The 19736-nt window shown below is 40.5% G+C and overlaps 1 protein-coding gene across 1 annotated transcript in view; it reads left to right on the top strand.

Moving 5' to 3' along the window:
- CPQ (carboxypeptidase Q) overlaps positions 1–19736 on the top strand; it is a 158147-nt gene that overhangs the window by 17129 nt on the left and 121282 nt on the right. The window contains exon 4 of the mRNA XM_009324404.1: positions 11697–11904. Coding sequence (XP_009322679.1) covers positions 11697–11904 — 208 coding nt within the window. The remainder of the gene's footprint in view (positions 1–11696; positions 11905–19736) is intronic.

The raw sequence follows: 19736 nt of genomic DNA, 5'->3' as shown, positions 1-19736 counted from the left end.
ATTTGCAAATATTTTGCTCTTCCACTGAGGTTGGTGGGCAGCCTGTTCTTGTGATCTGGGGTTTTCCAGCCCTTCTTTTTTCATTTTGGCCTGAGAAGTTCTCCATGGGGTGTTGAGTTGACATGTGATTTCTGCTCTTCTTGCTGTGCCGTGTCCTGCCAAGCTCAGCACTTCACTCTGGCGAAAAACAAGACAGCAGGAAGAGGAGGAGAATCTCATGCTGAGCTTGGAAAGTGCCAGCCCCTTGCTAAGCGTGGCAATTGGTATCTGTTTGTCCTTTCCTTCCCCCCACCTCCTCCCTCTTCTCTCTACTCTCTGTCTCATGCTCAGCTTGGAATAGTCTTTGGCGTTTACCTGTTACTGAGCTGTGTGTTGCCTTTTAGTGGATCATGTGTGATACCTTGCTTCGGGAACAAGAATGATTGTTAGCTGGGCTCAGCAAAATTCAGGTGTTTTGAGCCCCACAATGTTAGCTTGCTTGCAAACAAACTGATTTACAAGAATCTGGTTTTGTACATACTGATGTGGGGCTTTCTCAGGACTGCTATTTAAAGGCCGGATGACAACCACCTTCTGTGACTACACTCCATAAATAACGATAGACTTATTCCTAGACCGCTTCAAAAGCATTCTTACTCCTTTACGAGAAAATAAATTTAACTTAGGAAGTAAAAGGTAACATGATACTCCTAAATTTTTTAAAAATTGTAAATTTTTGTGATAGTGAGCTTTCTGTTTGAAATGAAACAAATAATGTATAAAAAAGTTTTGTTTAGAAAAAATATATAGCCCTTCAGAATACAACAAAGTAAAACTGAGTAATTTAAGATATGTTTGGAATAAATCTTACTTGGTTTGGGAAACTGCTACTGTAAATTTTGTCTGAGGTATTTCTGTCACTGAGGTAAACACATGCCTAAAATGCAAAACTAAAACCATTAATAATATCTGTTTATCCCATTGTATGTCTAAGGCTTAGTGCTTTGACAGGAGAATTTTTTCAGCAAAGGTTAAACCTACAACTTATTTTATATTCTTTCCAGTCCTATTCCAATCTTCCTAAAAAGGAAGCTAAAATTAAAATGGCCTTTTTGGTGTTGAGCAAGTGTTACTGAACCTGCAAAGAGAACCTGCAATTTAATCTTGGCGAACATCTTTGCATCCCGAGAAGTCTGTTTTTCGCTTCCCTTTCTTAGCTGTGTAGTTATTTGCACTTGACTGGTCTTATTCCTAGGTTTGTCTTTTTTCATTTAGAGAGATACTGAATTTACATGTTTAAAAATGCTCAGAGGCTGATCGTGTCCTTCTTTTTCATCTGTAAAGACCTTACTATACTGACGACTGAATGATCAGGTTAGTACCTGTGACTGGTGATGTCTTGGAAGATAAGATTGTATTATCCAGCACTGGTTTATACTGAGTAATGTTAAAAAACCCACATTATTCTTCCTCATCTTTTTACTTTCCTTTGAGATCTGCCGTGTTTCTGAAGAGGTGTATGTGTTGGTGCTATAAGACTGCATGGCAATGAGGTCTCTCACAGAAGAGCGGGCAGTTTCTCACACTTGGTGGAATCATTTTGATTAAATTACTTACCTTCTGACTTAAAATCTATCCTACTGTTCATGGCTGTTATGATTTCTGTTGGTCTCATCTCGCTCTGTGCAAGCTGTGACAGGTTTTTGTGCTGGAGGAGGTTATGTGGGGTAGCTGGTCCCTGGTGAGCTCTTGGCTCTCTTTCTTCCGATTGCTGGACAGGCTGCCTGGCTGACGGAAACGCCTGGCGAGAGCCGCTCATCACCAGCCTTTCTGGGCAAGAGAATTGCAAGGTGTGCTGCTCAGAAAAGCACCTGTCCTAAAACTCACACTCATCCCAAGCACGGAATAAAAAATGTGTGGTTAGACTGTTAAAACCACCGCCTCATCACTTCTGAGGAATTCATTCCCAGATCCGCTCCCTCTGCTCTAAGCAGTGATTGTCACCATGCCCGATTCCTGAGAAAAAGGGATAGGCGGCTGCCCTAAATCACATTGGAAATATTTGAACAATTTCCCTCAGTGAAGGAATATCGGCAGTTCTGATTTGTCTTGTTTTAGCCAAGAAGCTGTGGGAGTGTGAGTCATCCTGTAATCAAAATAATGCAACCCAGTATGAGATGCTTGATGCTGATTCTCCTGGCATTGCACTGCTTTTGCTGCACAGGATCAAACCAAGGAGATCTACCGCTGCCGTGCCAAGCTTTGCCAGAGGGATGTGTTAAAGGCCGAGGACTGGTTTTCAGATGTCGGCTCCATGATCTGGCCATTGGCACCTGGGTTCTGCCCAGGAGCAGAGACACCCTTCAGAGCTGCCTCTAAAGTGGGCTGTGGAGGTGATCCCTGAAGGTGTTTGGTATTAGCTTGATAGTTATTGTGCGCTTTAAATCAGTGCTTCTATCAGGATATGTTTCGGACCCCACAGTTTACAAACCACTGTCTCTGTGGAGCCCCGACAGATCCCTTCCTTGACACTACTGATGCCTACTTAGAGCCAGAGGACAGCACTGGCTGGGCTTGGGGGATGGGGTTAACGCAAGAGGGGGTGACTCCCCATCCCAGCAGGAGGTACAGGAGACCATTTCTTGCTTTCTCATCCTCTCAGTTATGTCCTGTATTCCTCCCTTCCCATTATGTGCCCCCAGGCTTGAGACCTGATGAGCTAAGAAAATAGGAAGCATTGGCAGGAACTTAAAAAGTTGCTTCTCTCTGGATGTGCTTAGTGCTTCATGCTGGACTCGGTGGCCACCGGTGCCCTCAGAGCTTCTCCTGGAGCTCAGCTACCTGAGCTAGTGGTCTGAAGGGCTCTTTATTAACACGGCAATAGCCTAACAGCGGTTAGAGACCTGGCTTTGGATGTTGGAAATTCTTTTCCCTTCTGTCCATGGAAATTCAAAGCAGTGTTTCCTAAGAGTGACCCAATGGCCAGAGCACACACTGAGGCTGCTCACTTTCCATTTCGGCATACGCCATGCAAGTGCGTGGAAAAAAATCCTTTGGGGCAGGAACAGGAAGCCCTAAATAGCAGCAGTATTTTAGCCATGGAGCCCAAGCCAGCATTGACTCCAGGATACAAGGAGTGTCTCTTCCTGCAGGTCTTCTACCTACCTCATGCCTATGGGGTTAAAAAACTTCTGGGATGTGGACGGAGCTTTGCCTGTTTATTGGATTTGCTGGGATTTGCCCACTTTGGCTCAGATATGAGTTTGGTTGGCTCACTCAAGGTTGGAACCATTCTGATGATGTGCAGGACGCTTTTTGGTACCTTGTGATCTTGTGGATAAAATCCACATTTCCCTATTTTCTCGTGGAAAAAAATCCTTTGGGGCAGGAACAGGAAGCCCTAAATAGCAGCAGTATTTTAGCCATGGAGCCCAAGCCAGCATTGACTCCAGGATACAAGGAGTGTCTCTTCCTGCAGGTCTTCTACCTACCTCATGCCTATGGGGTTAAAAAACTTCTGGGATGTGGACCGAGCTTTGCCTGTTTATTGGATTTGCTGGGATTTTGCCCACTTTGGCTCAGATATGAGTTTGGTTGGCTCACTCAAGGTTGGAACCGTTCTGATGATGTGCAGGACGCTTTTTGGTACCTTGTGATCTTGTGGATAAAATCCACATTTCCCTATTTTCTTCGTCAGGACTGGGCAACATGCCAGGATGTCAGGTTTCCAGATTCAGTCTGATTTACACAGCAAAAAGGGGCAGCACAGAAAAGGTTAATTTTTTTTACTGAAGGGGAAAAAAGCATTTTCCCTTTCAGTGTATCCCAAGACTTGAAGGTGTTGGGTCAAAGAGAAAGTTTTTACTTCACTTTCATGCCTGTGTTAGCAACAGGAAGAGGAGAAATATGAAACAGAGTGACCTGGATTTCCAGAAGTCAGCAGAGATTGAAAATGGTCACCACCTCGGAGAAATGGATTTCTAGGTAACAAACAGGATTGAATGTTAGAAAGTGCTCAGTTTAGGGAACTGACAAACTGCAGGTTTACCATATTTAGTCAATATCCTTGTCTCATTTCCAGTGTTTCAACATTGGCAAAACATACAGATATATATAGAGAGACTGTGTTGATTTCTGGTAGTACTGATTATATCCCCCAAATTCTGAGGAAAATAGATATAATTGTTGCTTTGAGAACCCTATAATTGAAGGAAAGTAGTAGTTTAGCAGATGTTTGACCATAAAGTATCAAAGAATTCATATTTTTTGCATGTGTTTTAAAATGCACTTTTTTTTTCTTGATGGGTGACCCAGCCCTTTCATTTTAAAGAAATACTGACAAGTAGAACCAACCCAGAACACAGCCTGCCTGAAATATCTCCTTGAAAAAGGAACAGTCTCTGGCTTCTATGTACAGTTTGTTGCAGCAAAACTGAAATAATATAAATACGAAGATGATGTATTGGCAGACTTTTTCCTAGTTTCTGTGTTTGAGTCGTGGGTTTTTTTGTTTAACTATCAACAACATTTGGTCCAGTCTTGCTCTTATAGAAGGTGGTGGGAGTTTTGCCACTTAGATAATATGAAAATAGTTCCAGCCTGTTATTTATAAAATGGGATAATACGTGTCTCAAAGATGTTGAAAGCGTGTGCTGTTGCCATAGGTTCACAGTCTTTTTAAGCCAGGGATGCTGCTGAAAGAAGTGGTTTGGCCCCAGTCCTGGCTGATGTATTTTTCTCCAGTGTTGACCCTCATTTTTTGTTTCTCAGTGGTGAAGTGGATTAAGGAATTCAAGGCCAACAAAAAAGTTAATTTTAATGTGTATCAGAGGAATTACCCTTCAGTTTCCAGTATCTTGGATGACCAGTGACCTACTGGGAGAGAAGATCCTTCTGGACGGACTTGGGTACCCTTTTTGATGAGGGGTTCAGTGCTGAGAACAGGGGTTGGAGAGAGTCGTAGGCATGAGAACACAGTGCACAGCAAAGCCCTCCTTCTGTCTTCACTGGATCCCTCTTTTTCTATGCATGAGGAGCTATTGATTCACATCTTGAGACCATGAGCCTCAGTATTGCGTGCTTGGATTGTTTATTATTACTTAGAGCAGCGCTGCTTGTGGTATGATAATTATGCTACTGTTTTTCTTGGAATGAGAAAGATGACGTCCATGAAGGACCTCAGATGCTGTGGTGTTCAGTTGCCCAGTATCTGGGCCAAAAGTTAGTTCAGTGGCATTTCAAAGATTTAGAGAGTAGGAGCAGCTTTGTGGCTTTGAGGTGGACGTGCTGTCTGGGAAGGACATGGGTTCCAGTTCCTGCTTTAATGAATGTTCAAGTGAACTGTAAGGATTGGCAATGGCAAAAAATTGAGTTTTCAGGTCTTGGCCCTTTTCAGTGTCGCTGAGTTGAGGGTGGTTACCTCAAGTATGGTAAGCCCAGGCTGAAGCTCCTGCCTTACACTAACGGAGGCAGGATTTGAATGTGATTTTCTGGGTGGCACTGCCATCTTCCCTCCCAGGGGACAGCCTGCAAGTGACTAGCATCTTGACTCGCTAAGGAGGGAATGGTTACCCTTCCTTCCTTGGGCATCCGAAACTGGCTCTCCTGGATCCTGTTCCAGGGTGCCTGATTCTGCCCGGACATTGCATAGCAAGCCTGTGTCCCGTGCAGGGCTGCTTCTGGGAGAACCAGACCAGTTGCCCTGCTCTTTTGGCATCCAAGGCTTCATGCTCGGGGTCGAGTCCAACCCCCTCGCTGCTAAGACTTACTGCTGCACAGTAAGCTACATGTTATTGAAACCAAACCGTTCTAATGAGATCCAGTACTTGCTGGAAGTAGTAAAGTCATGTTTGTCAAAAATGTAACTGCTATAGTGTTTATTTTTCTTTGTGTTCTTCTTAAAGAACAGAGTAATACATTTAGTCTCTGTGCTATGCATCAGAGCTGAATAGCCTCATCCTTTTGGATAACTCTCCTATGCAATTTTAGTTTCATGAAGTAATTCTCTTTGCTGTTACACAGAGTAGGTGAGGTCACATTTTCCAGAACTATATTCAGATTTTACAGAATCTTTCTTCCTGATAAAGCCCTCTTCATTTCACAGTTCCCCTAAAATATTTAATCTTTTCTTCATATTATAATTCTTATATCAATATAATTCTTATATTGATATGTGTTGATAGAATGAATGTGTTTCTAGGTGTTAAAGTATTTTAAATTTTCTGTACATGCTAATAATTTTTGAGGGAGGAAAAAAAAAAGTGATGATAGGAATCTTTCATTTGCTTCAGCCTGACACCAAGCCTTAATTTGATGAGTTCATTATGGACCCAGAATTTGGGTTTGTTTTTCTGAAAACGTTGAATTATGTGGGGGGTTGGGGGAAAGCTGAACTAATTCCTGGAGAGAGCTGAAAAGCAACAAGTTTTAAAAAGAGGTAAGATAGAAGTTGAGGGGAAAGATGTTTTCTCGACTGATTTTAGAGGATGCTGAACCTAAATGGAATATAATGCCAGGTCCCTAATCTTACTTAGCTTTCAAGAATATATTCGCCTTTTTCCTCTACTCCCCAAAACCTTCTTTTCTTTGACCTGTCTCAACAACTACCATTCTTCCTTATCTCCAGACATATATATCTACTTTTTCCCTGTTGCATGCTTCATCTTCTTACATCCTCATCCAGGAGGATTGATCCTGGCATATGCTCCAGTTCTGTGCAGGGTGATGTGGCATCCAGGGTCCAAGACTGCCATTTTTACAGGAGAACTGCACATCCCAGCTGCTACATTATAACTTCGTATGTGCAGTTCTTTCCTGTGACCCATGCAAAAAAATTTCTAGGTTCTCTAACTTTGTGAAAGAAGCTACCTTGCAAATAGGCACAAGACAGTGCATGTGGGCCATTTCTGAAAGAAGTGGAGGCTGGTACTTTTATGCTGGGGAGATGATCAAGTTTGAAGGACAACTGGATTAGCCAGGCTAAGGTCAGAAAAGCTTGGGGCTACCACCTGCATGTGCATAGGGTCTCCATGGGGTACAATATACCTTCATGCGGCAGCTTCAAGGCTAAATTAGCTTTGTGGGAGAGCTGAGGTGGACATGGGGAAATGTGAGAAGTGGCAGCCATCCAGTAGACAAGAAACGAGGGAATCAACATGGTCTGATGTTCCTGGTCTGTGAGGCAGGGCTGTGATTATCAGGTAGGGTTCATGCACTGCTCTCATGGTGTGTTGCTGCTCCTACTCTTTCTTTGTCTTCTTCCTACCATGAAGAAGTGTCTTGATTTCCTGGTCCTGGTGTCCTGATGCCTGGTTCTGATGAATGGGCAGGTAGTGCTCTGTCTCCCTCTCGCTCTCATGACTGCAGAGGCCAGGACATGTTTCAGATATGTTCTTCCCCAGTTTCAAAATCTCCACCAGTACCAGAACAGTTAGATGTGTTATTGACTTGTTGTGTTGATATTTCAGGTAGTATTTTATGCTTAGGATGCAAAAATTTTAAATATATAACACAGGGAAGTTTACCAGAGACTTAGTTGATGTAGTTTCCAACTTTCCAGACCTAAAAATACTGTATTTTAATTGTTTTAAGCAAAAATTACCTTGCCCATCAGATTATTTATTTGACAGTGGCAGGTTCAGTGCATATGGATCAGCAGCATTGCTGTTCCATAGTGTGATTTGTAAGAGAAATCATAATTCTTATGTTAACACAGTGTGAAGTAAATGAAGTTTGGAAGGTACTGTGCTGGTGAGTTGTTCATTTGCTGTTACTGAAAAAATTATTGTCAAATTAATGATAGCTGCATTTGGTTTTGTAACTAGATCTCCAAAGGACTGTTGCTGTTAACTGGATGACAAAAATGAGGGGGGGGAAGAAGAGAGTAAGGCCATAATTGAGTAATCAGGAAATTAGTATCCAGTAAGTATGCAGTATGCAAATGATATTTCTTTCTGGCTTTGCTAAATTCTTCTTTTAATACAGCATTTGATTGTAACTAACTAGGTTGAATTTCTGTGTGTTTATGAGCTGAGCATTTCTAGGATAGTAATAAATAAAACCCACTAGAGACTGGGTTCCCAAATCTCAGGAGTTCCTGCTACTCGATATGGTAAAGTCTTGCCATGTCTTGCCCTGGTGTGGCCAAGAACAGCAACAATATTCTGTATGAAGTTTCCTTGATGTTTTAATAGAGATTCATCAGTTTTTAAAACCTGATAATAGGGTGGATTTTCCTTTTTTTTCATACTCTTCTCTGAAACCTGTTACTAACACAGACAGATGCATAGCTCCAAATACTAAAATGACGTAAATGTTCGCTGCGTTTAAACTTGGGGAGAGTAAGTTATCTCGTGGGGAATTCCCTTTGAACTAATCTACTTCTGGCATGATTGCTGGCAGGTAAGCAGGTGCTAGGAGGTGACTCTCCAAACAGAATTGGTCATGCCAAGAATCAGACTTCGATGTATGGCAGTGTTGCAGACAGATGATTTGTAGGTGCTTTTCTATATATATAATTGGACTTTCTGTAGCTAATAAAGAGTAACTGTTATCAGTCTTGCCTTCATCCTGCCTGTGACAGATTTTAGACTTTGCTAATGCATACCGTGCCATTTATTTCAACTGGCAGTGTGATCATCAAAGTGGTGGCATATCCAAGTGTTTAGATAGAAACGTACATTTCTGTGCACAGAGGATTTTGTAATATATAGTTTTGTTGGTAATTGAAAGTTGCCTGCTTGTTCCCACCATTAACACCCTTCCTGTACCTTAATTCTCAGAAATGACAGGGTACAATTTACTGTTTAATATGAGAAATGAGAGGAAACCCATAGTACTACATAGATTATTTTGCTCACTGGCCCAACGCAACAGTATGTATAATGTTTCACGTGGTGAGAACAAATAAATAGTCTTCAGCTTCATATAGTCAGCCAAGTTTATTGTGTTCACAATTCTGTCTTCTATGCTTCATGCCCTTTACTTAGCTAATTCCCCAAATGCTCCGTATTCATCTCTTGGACTGTGTGGGTTATAATCTTTATATCTTGCTTAAGTAAGCAGGCAATCCAGCTCACTCCTTACATGGGTTTTCTGAAGACTTCTGTTCAATAACGCACAGCCAAGCTCTGGATCAGATAACGATAGGAGTAAGAAAGATAGAACAGTTTTCGACATGGGAAGCAGAGCCGTGAGGCACTGAATTGGTAGGAGATACTAGGGGTAGAGGTCGGTTAATTTACTTAAAGGCTCAGGAAGGTGAGGCATTTCCCACTTTGAAAAGGAATAACTCGTTCCCCTTAAACTGGTAAACTGTTGTTTTTTTTGTTTCATTTCTCCCTTTGCACAGGAGGTCTTAAGGTGGTTTGTGTGTGTGTGTCCACATATTTACTTAAGATAACCATTGCTCTTGTCACTTCAGTAGATGAGACTGAAATGGTATAAAATGGGACTAAAATACAAATGAGATGTTGAATTAGTCAGAAGTTACACAAGAGTGAAGTTTTATTTTGTTATGGAAAGCACTGTGATTAATGCTTTATGTATACCATGCTGCCATTAAGTTAAACTTGCAGAGAGAACCTTTGTTTTGTTTTGTCAAAAGATGGCTTTATTTAGCTTCTTCGGGAACATTCAAAAGTAGAGATACTGGGCTGAAGTTTGCAGCTCTGCATTCTTTTCCTTAGCTTTAATTCCCACAGAGCTCACTGTACAAACTGCTGATGCCTGTCGTCTAGGGAGTACCATAAATGTACTTCTCCATGATATTTCTTAGGGATTATAGATAGTTGCTAGCTGTCTGTAGCATTCTTTAAAAATCATCCAGAGCTGGTGTTTGTTCATTAACGCAGTAAAGTAATGCCAGGAAGAGTTACACTCCTCACTTCCCTTGATGAACAGGCACTAATAAAACATGTGCCCCTCCAGTGCCTGCTGCATGATCCAAGTGGAGCATTGGGGAGAGCTAATAAGAAATAGAGATTGCAGTATCAACCTACTGAGACCATGACTTCCCTTGTGGAAAATGAAATTTTGCAGATACCTGGCTTTATTTCCAGTGGCACGATTCCATACCCAGAATGATTCTGTTGCTGGGATGCTCCTTAGGTAGGCAGCTGAACCTGCAGTTCATTAGAAGCAGCTGGAGTCTGCTAGCGTGCTCACCTACCTGCCAACAACAACCAGTGAAATTTGAAGGTGATTCTCTGGTTTGGCTCTCTGTGCCTCTTTCTGTAAAGCTAAGAATCTGAATAGCTATTCAGTTAAAATTTTTACACCTCTCACACTAGGTTAGTTCTGTAGCTAAAACTCACAGGCTTTTGCTGTAGCAGTCAACGTCTCTTGCCCTCTTAGTGGTGCACTCTTAAGAAACCAAACTTTTTTGTGTGAAACAGTTTCTTTAAGGTTTTGAAGTATACTATAGTTTGATCTCAAAGAAGCCATGAGCCTGGATACACTGTGCTGGGAGGGATGATCTTCCTATTTTTCTATCAGTTCTTCTTATGTATTACAGTCTCAAATACAAACCTTTGAAATCTTCTCCAAATAATTCTTACACCACAAAAAGAAAAAAGAACAAAGAGGACTTTCAAGGAGAAACATGTTCTTCTTAAAAACCTGATAGGTTGACTTCTTCGACAAATCCTTGCTAGACATTTGTTATTAGTTTTAGTTTTCACTGATGTATTTTGTGGCTTTTAGGTGAAATATACAACACTAAAATTTCAGGCATCCATTATTTCTTCTATATTTAGAAGAAAAGTACCAGACCATGTTGTTAAACAGTTTCTACTTATCTCTGTAACCAATCAACAAAATTGGATTTTAAGCATAGTGGTCATTTAAATGAATTACTTCTTAAATGCCGTGAAATACAGTTCCTCAATTAATGTTCTAAAAAGTTAGAAGGATTCTCTGGCTTTGGGAAAAACTACTTATCTAAAAAATCCTTTGTTTTTTTCAAGCAAGATAATACAGCAATTTAAAACTATTCCAACTATTAAAAACAAAGAGCTGGGTGGGATCTAACTTACCATGTGTGAATAGCTCTGCAGAAGTACCTGCCTGTGTTCTCTGTATCATAACTGGGAAAGACGGGTTCCTGGAAAAACTCCCAGAAGGAGATCCATTAGAACTGTGGTATTCTCCTGAATTAAATATAAAGATTTTTTTTTTTATTATTTATAAGCATACTGCAAAATTTGTTGAAACTGCAGAGCTTTAATTTAATTTCATTTATGGATTAAATAATTTTATAAGTGTTTCAGTCTAAAAATATATGCTTCCAGTTGTCTCATGTTAAGCTAAGTTGTTTAGCAACGTATCAAAACAATTCCATGAAAAGATTACTATCTTTTTTTATTAATCCCATAGGCAGCTTTTGCAAATGTTTTTGTACTATAAATGATTACAGTGAGACGTTAAAGCACATGCAGAGAACAGAATTCCGCCTGTGTATCCTTCTTGCCCTTCAAGTTATGTTTTAATACTAACCTAATAGCATGGTTTACAGAACTGTGTGTACTTGGTTCAGGTTGCTGTTACAGCTATTGAGTAGCAGTCCCTGATGAAGCATTTCACATAGTCTTCCTTTTCCAGTAAGAAGTTAAATCTGATTTCTTGTGTTCTGCACAGTCCATGCTTTTCTGTCTGTTAAAACTGCCTGTAGGAGACTTGTAGGAAAGCAATGTTAAAGCCACTGTAATCCTTTCTTTCAGGAATTACGGCAGAAGTCCTAGTGGTAGCCTCTTTTGATGAACTGCACAAAAGAGCTCAGGAGGCCAAGGGGAAGATTGTTGTCTACAACGAACCTTTCATCAATTATGGCGAAACTGTGCGTTACAGATCACAGGGAGCGGTGGAAGCTGCCAAAGTTGGAGCAGTGGCATCTCTCATTAGATCTATTGCTTCTTTTTCTATTCATAGGTAAGCATTTTTCTCTTTTCTCCCTGTGACTCACATTTCAGCCTTTAGTTCACATGTCACTTCTGGGCAGGCATTTTTGTTCTCTATGACTTAAACTTTGCCAGTTATGAGTGGGTGTTTGGTTTTGAAACTATTGGCTGCACAATAGTTCTTTTCCCCTGTGCTTTGTCATTCTTTCAAAATGTTTTCATTTTTTTGTTACTGATCCAAATTTTGTATGATATTTGTTCTAAAGAACTTCCTGCATTCTCAAGGCTACCATAAATATTCTGAGATCAACCAAAATCAAATGTCTTTGGTGACAACATGTACCAGACTGTCAGTGATGATATGAACTGGTCATTCTGTATATTTAACTAGAATGTAAGTGTACAGTTTTTATAGTATTTGTCATTTTCCTATGACAGCCATGAGGCTGACTTGTACTAGATGAAGGAGTAGTCTGCTTTGAACATAGTTATTTTGAACACTTCAGCAGTGAGGTTCATAATTCTCACTCTGCTTTTTAAGTAACGTAGGTTGAAATAATGATTTCTTAAAAATTAAGTGGTTTTAGATGTCTTAGTACATTACTTATATATAGTTTTACATTTCTGAAATGAGAATTTTTAGTTTTCTGTGAGGGGCTGTATTTTGTAATATCATTCTCTTTTTGGACAATATATATTCAGAGCAGTACAGGCCATTTATTCCTCCCCCTAGTTGCCCAGTGGCTGTACCCACAGAGGAGTCATCGGCAGTAGCTAACCTGGCCCTGAATGTGTGCCACATCATAAACTGGAGTCATGTTCTGTATGGATAACATCATGGTTTCTTTTTGATCTGTGCGCCTAGGTTTTCTTTCTGCAGAAGTCCAGGCTGGGAATTGGGAAGGCTTTGGGTCTTGCTTGAGGCTGGGACTGGGAAGTGGCTGGGACAGGCACTTGGAAGCATGCTTGATTCCACCATTTCAGACAAAACATAAGTGGTCACATCTCAGCAGTGGGAGAAGTGTGCAAGCATCACCATTTGTGATGCTTCAAGAAGTTTGAGAAATGCAGTAATGCCAGCTAACTGTATCGGAGCATGTGTAGAGGACGGCTCTGCTGCCATTGTAGTTGCTTGATAGCATTTTTATATGCTCCATGTTCCCCTAAAGAAGTCAGCATTACCTGTTCAAAATGCTTTCTCAAAAGTAAAGTACTTTGAATTCAGATAGTATCTAAACTATGATGCCCAACAAATGTAGCGATGTTTACAATATATTTTCTAATACCTATAATTTTCTAATAAATGTAATAATAATGAACAGAGAGTAGACTATGTTTCAAAAACAGTTTGATGAAAAATGATATGTTTTCAAAATAGTCATATTTGGTATCATCAAAGAATATTGCCATCTATAATCTGTTGATTATCTGAAAACTAGAAGATGATCTGAACACTGATCTATCCAGTCCTTAGTTCTGGTGCCCTGCAGAGGTGCTCATTTGAAAGAGACTCTTGGTATGTTCTGTTTGCCAGACTATTTATGGAAGTGCATTTTAACATGTAATGAAAAGTTTAGAGATGAGGAACAGAGGTGGAGACTGAAGGTAGTAAAGCCTGTTTATTAGGTCTGGGTACTGGCATTACAGTTATTTCAGAATTGAATGAAAAGAAAGGAGAAACAGATGCTAAATGCATGTTTGTTTAGAAGTATTGAATCCTAAATCGAGGCTGGGAGCCGAGGTGTCATTCCCAAAAGCAATTTCAAATTTAGATGTTGCCAAGAAGCAGTTTTCCATGAAATGTACTTTCTGTTCTTTCTTTGTTTACCTTCACTTATGGTTTTTTCGGGTGAGGGGAGGGATTGGTTAATCTATTTTTTCCTATATTAAGGGAGGTATTCAGGTCCAGTCCATCACTTCTGCCGCTCTGTGATGCCTAGATCTGTTTGTCTTGTTTCTAACAGAAAATAGGTATTGCTGTAGGTAGAGTGGATTTTCTTATCTCCATGCCTTCTCCTATATTTCTCTTAATCACCAGCTGTGTGTCTCCTTGTCTGTCCTACTGATGTGCTGTGCTGGATGGATTCTGTGCTGAATGTGGTGCTTCTTGTCAGTCAGTGTCTGGGGCACTGTTTGTTCAAGTCGCTTGCCTTTTTGATTGACTGATGGGAAATACTGCGTCGCTGCAGGGAGCAGCGTGTTAGAAGGGTGAGAGATGAAAGGTAAAAAGCCGATAAAAGACTTTCAAGAGTTGTGAAGAAAGTCTTGCATTCTTGCAATTTGTATACTGCTGCCTTGTTGACTAGAACCTTTACTTCTTGGGCCTGTGTGTTTACATGTGCACCTATAATATGAATAACTGCTAATGGGATTGTGGCAGTTCTCCAAAACATCCTGGAAACATCTTAGAAAAAAGTATCCTGCTTGTGATTCTGCACTATCCCACTTTCCTCAGGTGAATGAAGGGTGAAACTTCACAATTTTCCCTAAACTATATCAGCTTTGATGTGGGTTTGGTTTTTTTTGTTTGTTTTTTTTTTTTTGTTTTAAGATTTCAACCCCTTTTGGACAGGGGGTTGCTTATTGTTGTTTGCTTACTCTATTTGCAACAAATTAAGCTGGCTGGAACAATGGAAGCCACTTCGTGGTGTGATTTCTAGGTGATCTTGCAATGTGAATAATATTGGTAGGTTAAAACTAGGTACTTTCTGGTAGATTAACATTTTAGGCCTATTAGGGCTGATTATTAAACCTTACTGACAGGACAGAATTGGTAAATTCACAACATGAATTAAATCAGTGTTCTCTTGCTGGCATCTTGGTGGCTTTTCTTGGTTCCAGACATGGCAGATGGCTGCCACGTTGTCAAGGGCAAAAAGTGTGAAGGGAACCTTTGAGCAGGGATTATGTGGGCAGCTTATTTTTCTTTAAGGTATGGTAGTATAGCTATGGAGTGAATGAAACTGACTGGGGACTCAGGCATCCCAACTCTGAATGAGGGCAAGAAGGGATGAACTTGAATATACTCAGGAAAACTCATTGCTGTGTTTATATTATGGCTCATGCCAACTCATCGGTGACAGTGAAGGACTCAAAGGATTTGTTGTTGAGTTTCAAGGAGTGGATTCATTTATTTAGGACAGAAATGCTTAAGTGAAGAAGAAATAAAATTAGCAACAGCATCTCCCTTGGCCTATGAAGAGATGACGGTAGTTACACGGTTGTATTACGTTGCGTAGCAGTTGTCTCGTGGCATTGTCCTTATGTTGTGTTAGAGTCAAATAATTCTCTTGCTACTTTATAGGTATCATGTAAGAGTGGGTTTTGTTACTTAGGAGAAAGTCACTGTAACAGGTAGGTAATTTTCCCTGCCCTCCCCCCAAATGGTGTGTTTATGACAGCCTTTTTCCCAGTAACAATTTCCTGAAGCACTGGCAACTTGGTGGTGAAAACATTTAGACATGGGTATTAAGAGTTAAGAGTAACAAAACTATTTTTAATGAACCATCTCAAATAACACGTATTATTGTAATCAGTCAACAGTATCCACAGTATTTGGCTTTTTTGGAGAAATGAGGATGTTGACTTTTTTTGCTTTAATAGCTTGACTATGCTGTGATTAATGGTCTTGTACAAGTTAAAGTAATGTATACGTTTACTGTTGTGTACAATAAACTGATGAGTATTTCCCAGTTTGTAGTGGATGTTTTTACAGCAAAAATACTCCATTTACAAGGCACGGTTAAAAATGTGGTTGTAATAAACTAGCCGTAAGTCTGGTCTTTTGCTTCCTAGCTGTACATTTTTAGAACATTTTATAGATAAAAGGTATCCTTTAGCAATTGAAATAGTCCAGTATTTATCCTGTGGTGAATGTACTCTTATGAATCTAAACTGATAAGTAAATCCTTCTGTTCCTCAAGAACCACAGATTAGATAAAGTCGTAACACCGTGTCTTGTAATAATAAACCCCTTTAAGGGCTCTAGAAAGAAGCAAAATTGAATGTTTTTCGAGAACTCAAAAGGAAAGTTCCCAAGAATCCTCAGAGATAAATGCCAAGAGCCCAATTAATATTTTTTAAATGCTGCAGAACAATATAAGAAATCCAACAGGGAACATATTACAAGGCCAAAATAGACCAAGTAGTACTTTGACACAGTCTGAAGACTGTTAACAAGGACATGTACTTGGTCAAGTTCTTCTCTTTTTTGGCTGAATTCAGTGTCTTATACTTACCTGAAATAAGTAATTTCCTTCACTTTCTCTCCCCTTCTTCAGGCTACAGGTGGCCAAGACACAATGTCTGCTTGTGAAGCTCTAGTAACTCTAATCAAAAGCTGTGTCTGGATGAAAGCTGAATTAATGGGCGGCATGGTGCAACTCAAGTTTTAAGGCAGAGGTTGCATGGATGCCCAAATGGATGCATGTGACACAATTAAGTGCAGGCATGCCAGGGCTGGAATATCATTTCGTGGAATGTATGTGAATTTGAAAACTGTTGCTTTTCCTTGGTCTTAATTTCCCCTTTTTGTAACCTCATGGTTTATTTTCTCCTACCATGTGTAGTAATGTAATACCTTTTTGTATATACATTGTACTCTCAAGGTGCATTTTCTTTTCCTCTCCTGTCATTTTTCAGCTCTCAGGTGCTATCACAGTGACTTCTTACCTCATCACCTCTTCCTAAGGCTTGGTCTGCTGCCTTTGGTTCCAGATGTGAGACTTGCCTGCTAAGGAGAGCTTCCTCCTTTCCCTAAAACTCCATGCCTAAGGAAAGTAAGGGCTTATTCACATCAGTAGTGGCAGAGACACTCAACTTCTGCTTGTTCTGCCAAGTTTTCTGAAATCTGGGATGGTACAGTAGTTTTAGTAGGATTTCTTTTGCTTTTATTTGTTTTTTATAGCGAAGAGGTGCATCTGGCCTTTAAAACTCATGTTTTATCTTTGAAATACTGTATCCTCAGGTTGTGTCATGAGCCCTGAAGGCTCCTTTCCCTCCTGTTCTGTCCCTCCTTCTGCAATGAATGCCAGTATACCTAACCTTTTGCTACCATCTTAGGAGTCTTTCTTCCTATGATCTGTTCTGCTCTCCGTAGAGGGGGGAGCAGTGCTGTGTCCACTTGAGATTGTATTTCAGCTGGTAAGCACTGGCTAAGACTTAAGTGTGAGCGTGAGAGCAGTTCTCTGTTAATATGGGACTTGACATGACCTGAGCCCAGTCTGATCATGAGCTGTAGGTCAGGTCCTGCACATCTCCATCGCCCTGTGTGCACATGGTCTAGCTAAGCAGACCTGTATTCCCTTCCATGTATCATAGCCTGGGAGTCAAGTGCGTGAAACAGGTCGCTTTGCCCTAGAAAGCTGCCCCTGTTGCCCATTAAATGGCCTGGACCACCAGCCGTTATTTTCAGCCAAAAAATCTTGACCTGTATGTAAATTTCTAAAACTTAACCTACATCCTAAAATAATTTCAGGAGCTCTTCAGCTAACTGCTTCATTTTTACGGTCATCTTTCATTTTGGTTATTTAATAAACAAAGCACTTGCTGTGAACAAGTGAGCCTATGGTAGCACAAAATAGGAGTCAGGTTTGTCATCACTTTTTCTTCAGTAACGCTACCTGTTGTAGCATGGGACTGGTCATACAGATTGCTGCTCAACTTAAAAAATTAGCTTTCCTCAGGCATTTGAGTTTAACGAAGATTGTTCGCTGCCTCTGGCACCTGTTGAAAGGAAAAGAATGAAATTGGTTTATATGTACAAAATGAAGTAGAAGTTTTGTATAATTAGTTTTTGTAAGTTTTTGCTTCACTTCTCTCTGTTCCCCCAACACCTTTTTCTGATCTGCGTATAGCACCCTGGTAACTACGTGATTTTCTGGGCTGCTGAAGCCATGCAGCCTCAGTGGCGTATCTGGCCACGTTCAGGGTCCAGCCTGGCTGATGCTCGCAGGATGCGTAGCTGGAGAGAAGCCAACACATACCATCTCCCGCTGCATGTACAGGCTTAGTGTGTGTGAGCTGCCAGTGCCCTGGGTGCATTTGAATTTTGGTCCTCCTCTCCAAGTGCTGTGTCAGTTCAGGAATTTGCGGTTACTCTGGCTTTTGGCCTGTTAACGCATGTGGTATGTGAGTTAATTTCCTGCAGTTCCGTTCAGTCCTCTCAATTTTTTCTTTGCTTTTAATTAAGCTAGCCTTGGGCTCTCAAGTCTGCAGGGGTGGGATGTATTTTAGTCCATCTGTAAACCTGCTTTCTTGTTTTTTGGTTAATGAAATAATCTTGTGTCTTGTTCTCTTAGGATTAGGGAAAATATTTTACTCATTGTCCAAACTTTTTCCTCTTCTAATTGCAAATCATTTTTACATCTTTCAAAACAAAAATCCTTGTGTTGCAATGCGGTTTTTCCATCTTACGATATAATTAAAGTAAAAATCACCCTTTAAAAAAAATAAAGTTGCAATTAAAGATTTAGGTGCAACAGCTGAGACTGAGCCTGTGTTAGCAGTTGGGCCATGCTAGGTGCACTTACTGAGCGCATCTTCTGGTTTAGTTTCATCAGAAAGGAATCTAGCGCTGGTGCTCAGAGACTGCTCGGTGATCAGGCAGCCAAGGATTTTGGGAGGTTCACTTCAAAAGCTCATTCTTTATTCAAACTAAAAGGCTAATATGGACATACCACGTGAGACCTTTAAGAAAGTCACATCATCTGTATAATAATTTAAACCGTTTATGGTGTAATTTCTATTGTAGTGGCCAGAGATGTGCCCTCCGTGATACGAAGATTCACTTCATCAGTGCAGGTTGTGGCTCTTGATTATCAAATGGCAATTCCAAGAGGGAGCCCACGGACAGAGCTGAGGCTTTCTGTAAGTCAGGAAAGACAAACTTAGGGATATTCACCGCATGTCAGCCAAGTAGATCTTCATGTTGATGTGTACGTAAAATCAAACGTTAGTATTATTGAAAACTTTTTGATCGAAATGGCTAAACCAGATTGCATTTTTGTCAAGAAAAAGCACTGAGAAAGATCTGTTTTGAAGGGAGAAAGTTACTGGGTTAAGTTTCCAGAAATAATGTTTTTCAGGGATGTCTGGGACACAAGACATTTCTCCAAGTGTAAAAGTAAGCTATCTATATATTCCGTGTGTAAAAAAAATCTACTATATTTACCTTTTTTCCATTTCATGTGACAGTGCTAAGCTGCTATCTGGAATTTTCCTTGATTGCTTGTAATGCTATGTTCTTTGGTCCTGGTGCATACTGTTATGAGCAGTGCCACCACTCCTGCTTCCAGGGAGCTAGCTCTTGTTGGAAATACTGAAAATAAAGAGTTTGCCTATATTATGTGTGGGTCTGATGCCTGCATTTATTTATTTGGGAAACTTTCTTTGCTCATTGCCATTTTCCAGTGACAGAATACCTGTTCTTATTATTGCCTTGTTGTGTTTTTAAGTGGGTTTTTTCCTCCCTAGCATGTGAGTTTTATGTGCACAGGGTGAAGTGGCGAATGTGTGCGCTGAAGAGTTATTTTCTTTCAGTGGGGAGGAGAATGTAGTTGTGGTCAAGGTAGTTTAGAATTGATCTCTGAGGGAACTGGAAAACTGATGAACCTGATTCTCCCCTGGTTGATATTGTGCGTACTCGGTTTTGACACTGCAGAATTGTTATAGTCTCCTTCTGAGCAGGCAGCATCTTCTGGCTGCTTTGCGCAGGCTTGGGGAACGCACAAGGCATAAAGGCAGCAGAAAGCTGGGTCATAACTGTAGAGATGTAACAGTAATGCTGTAGCATGACTGAAGAAATCAGGAAGCACCACTGATTATTTGTGAACACTTTTGACTTATGGGGTTAGTATAGCAGCA

This window comes from Pygoscelis adeliae, unplaced genomic scaffold (assembly GCF_000699105.1).
Source record: "Pygoscelis adeliae isolate BGI_AS28 unplaced genomic scaffold, ASM69910v1 Scaffold145, whole genome shotgun sequence".
NCBI classification, from domain to species: Eukaryota; Metazoa; Chordata; class Aves; order Sphenisciformes; family Spheniscidae; genus Pygoscelis; species Pygoscelis adeliae.
Note: the sequence above shows the minus strand (reverse complement) of the source record. Positions and strands in the feature narration are given on the sequence as shown.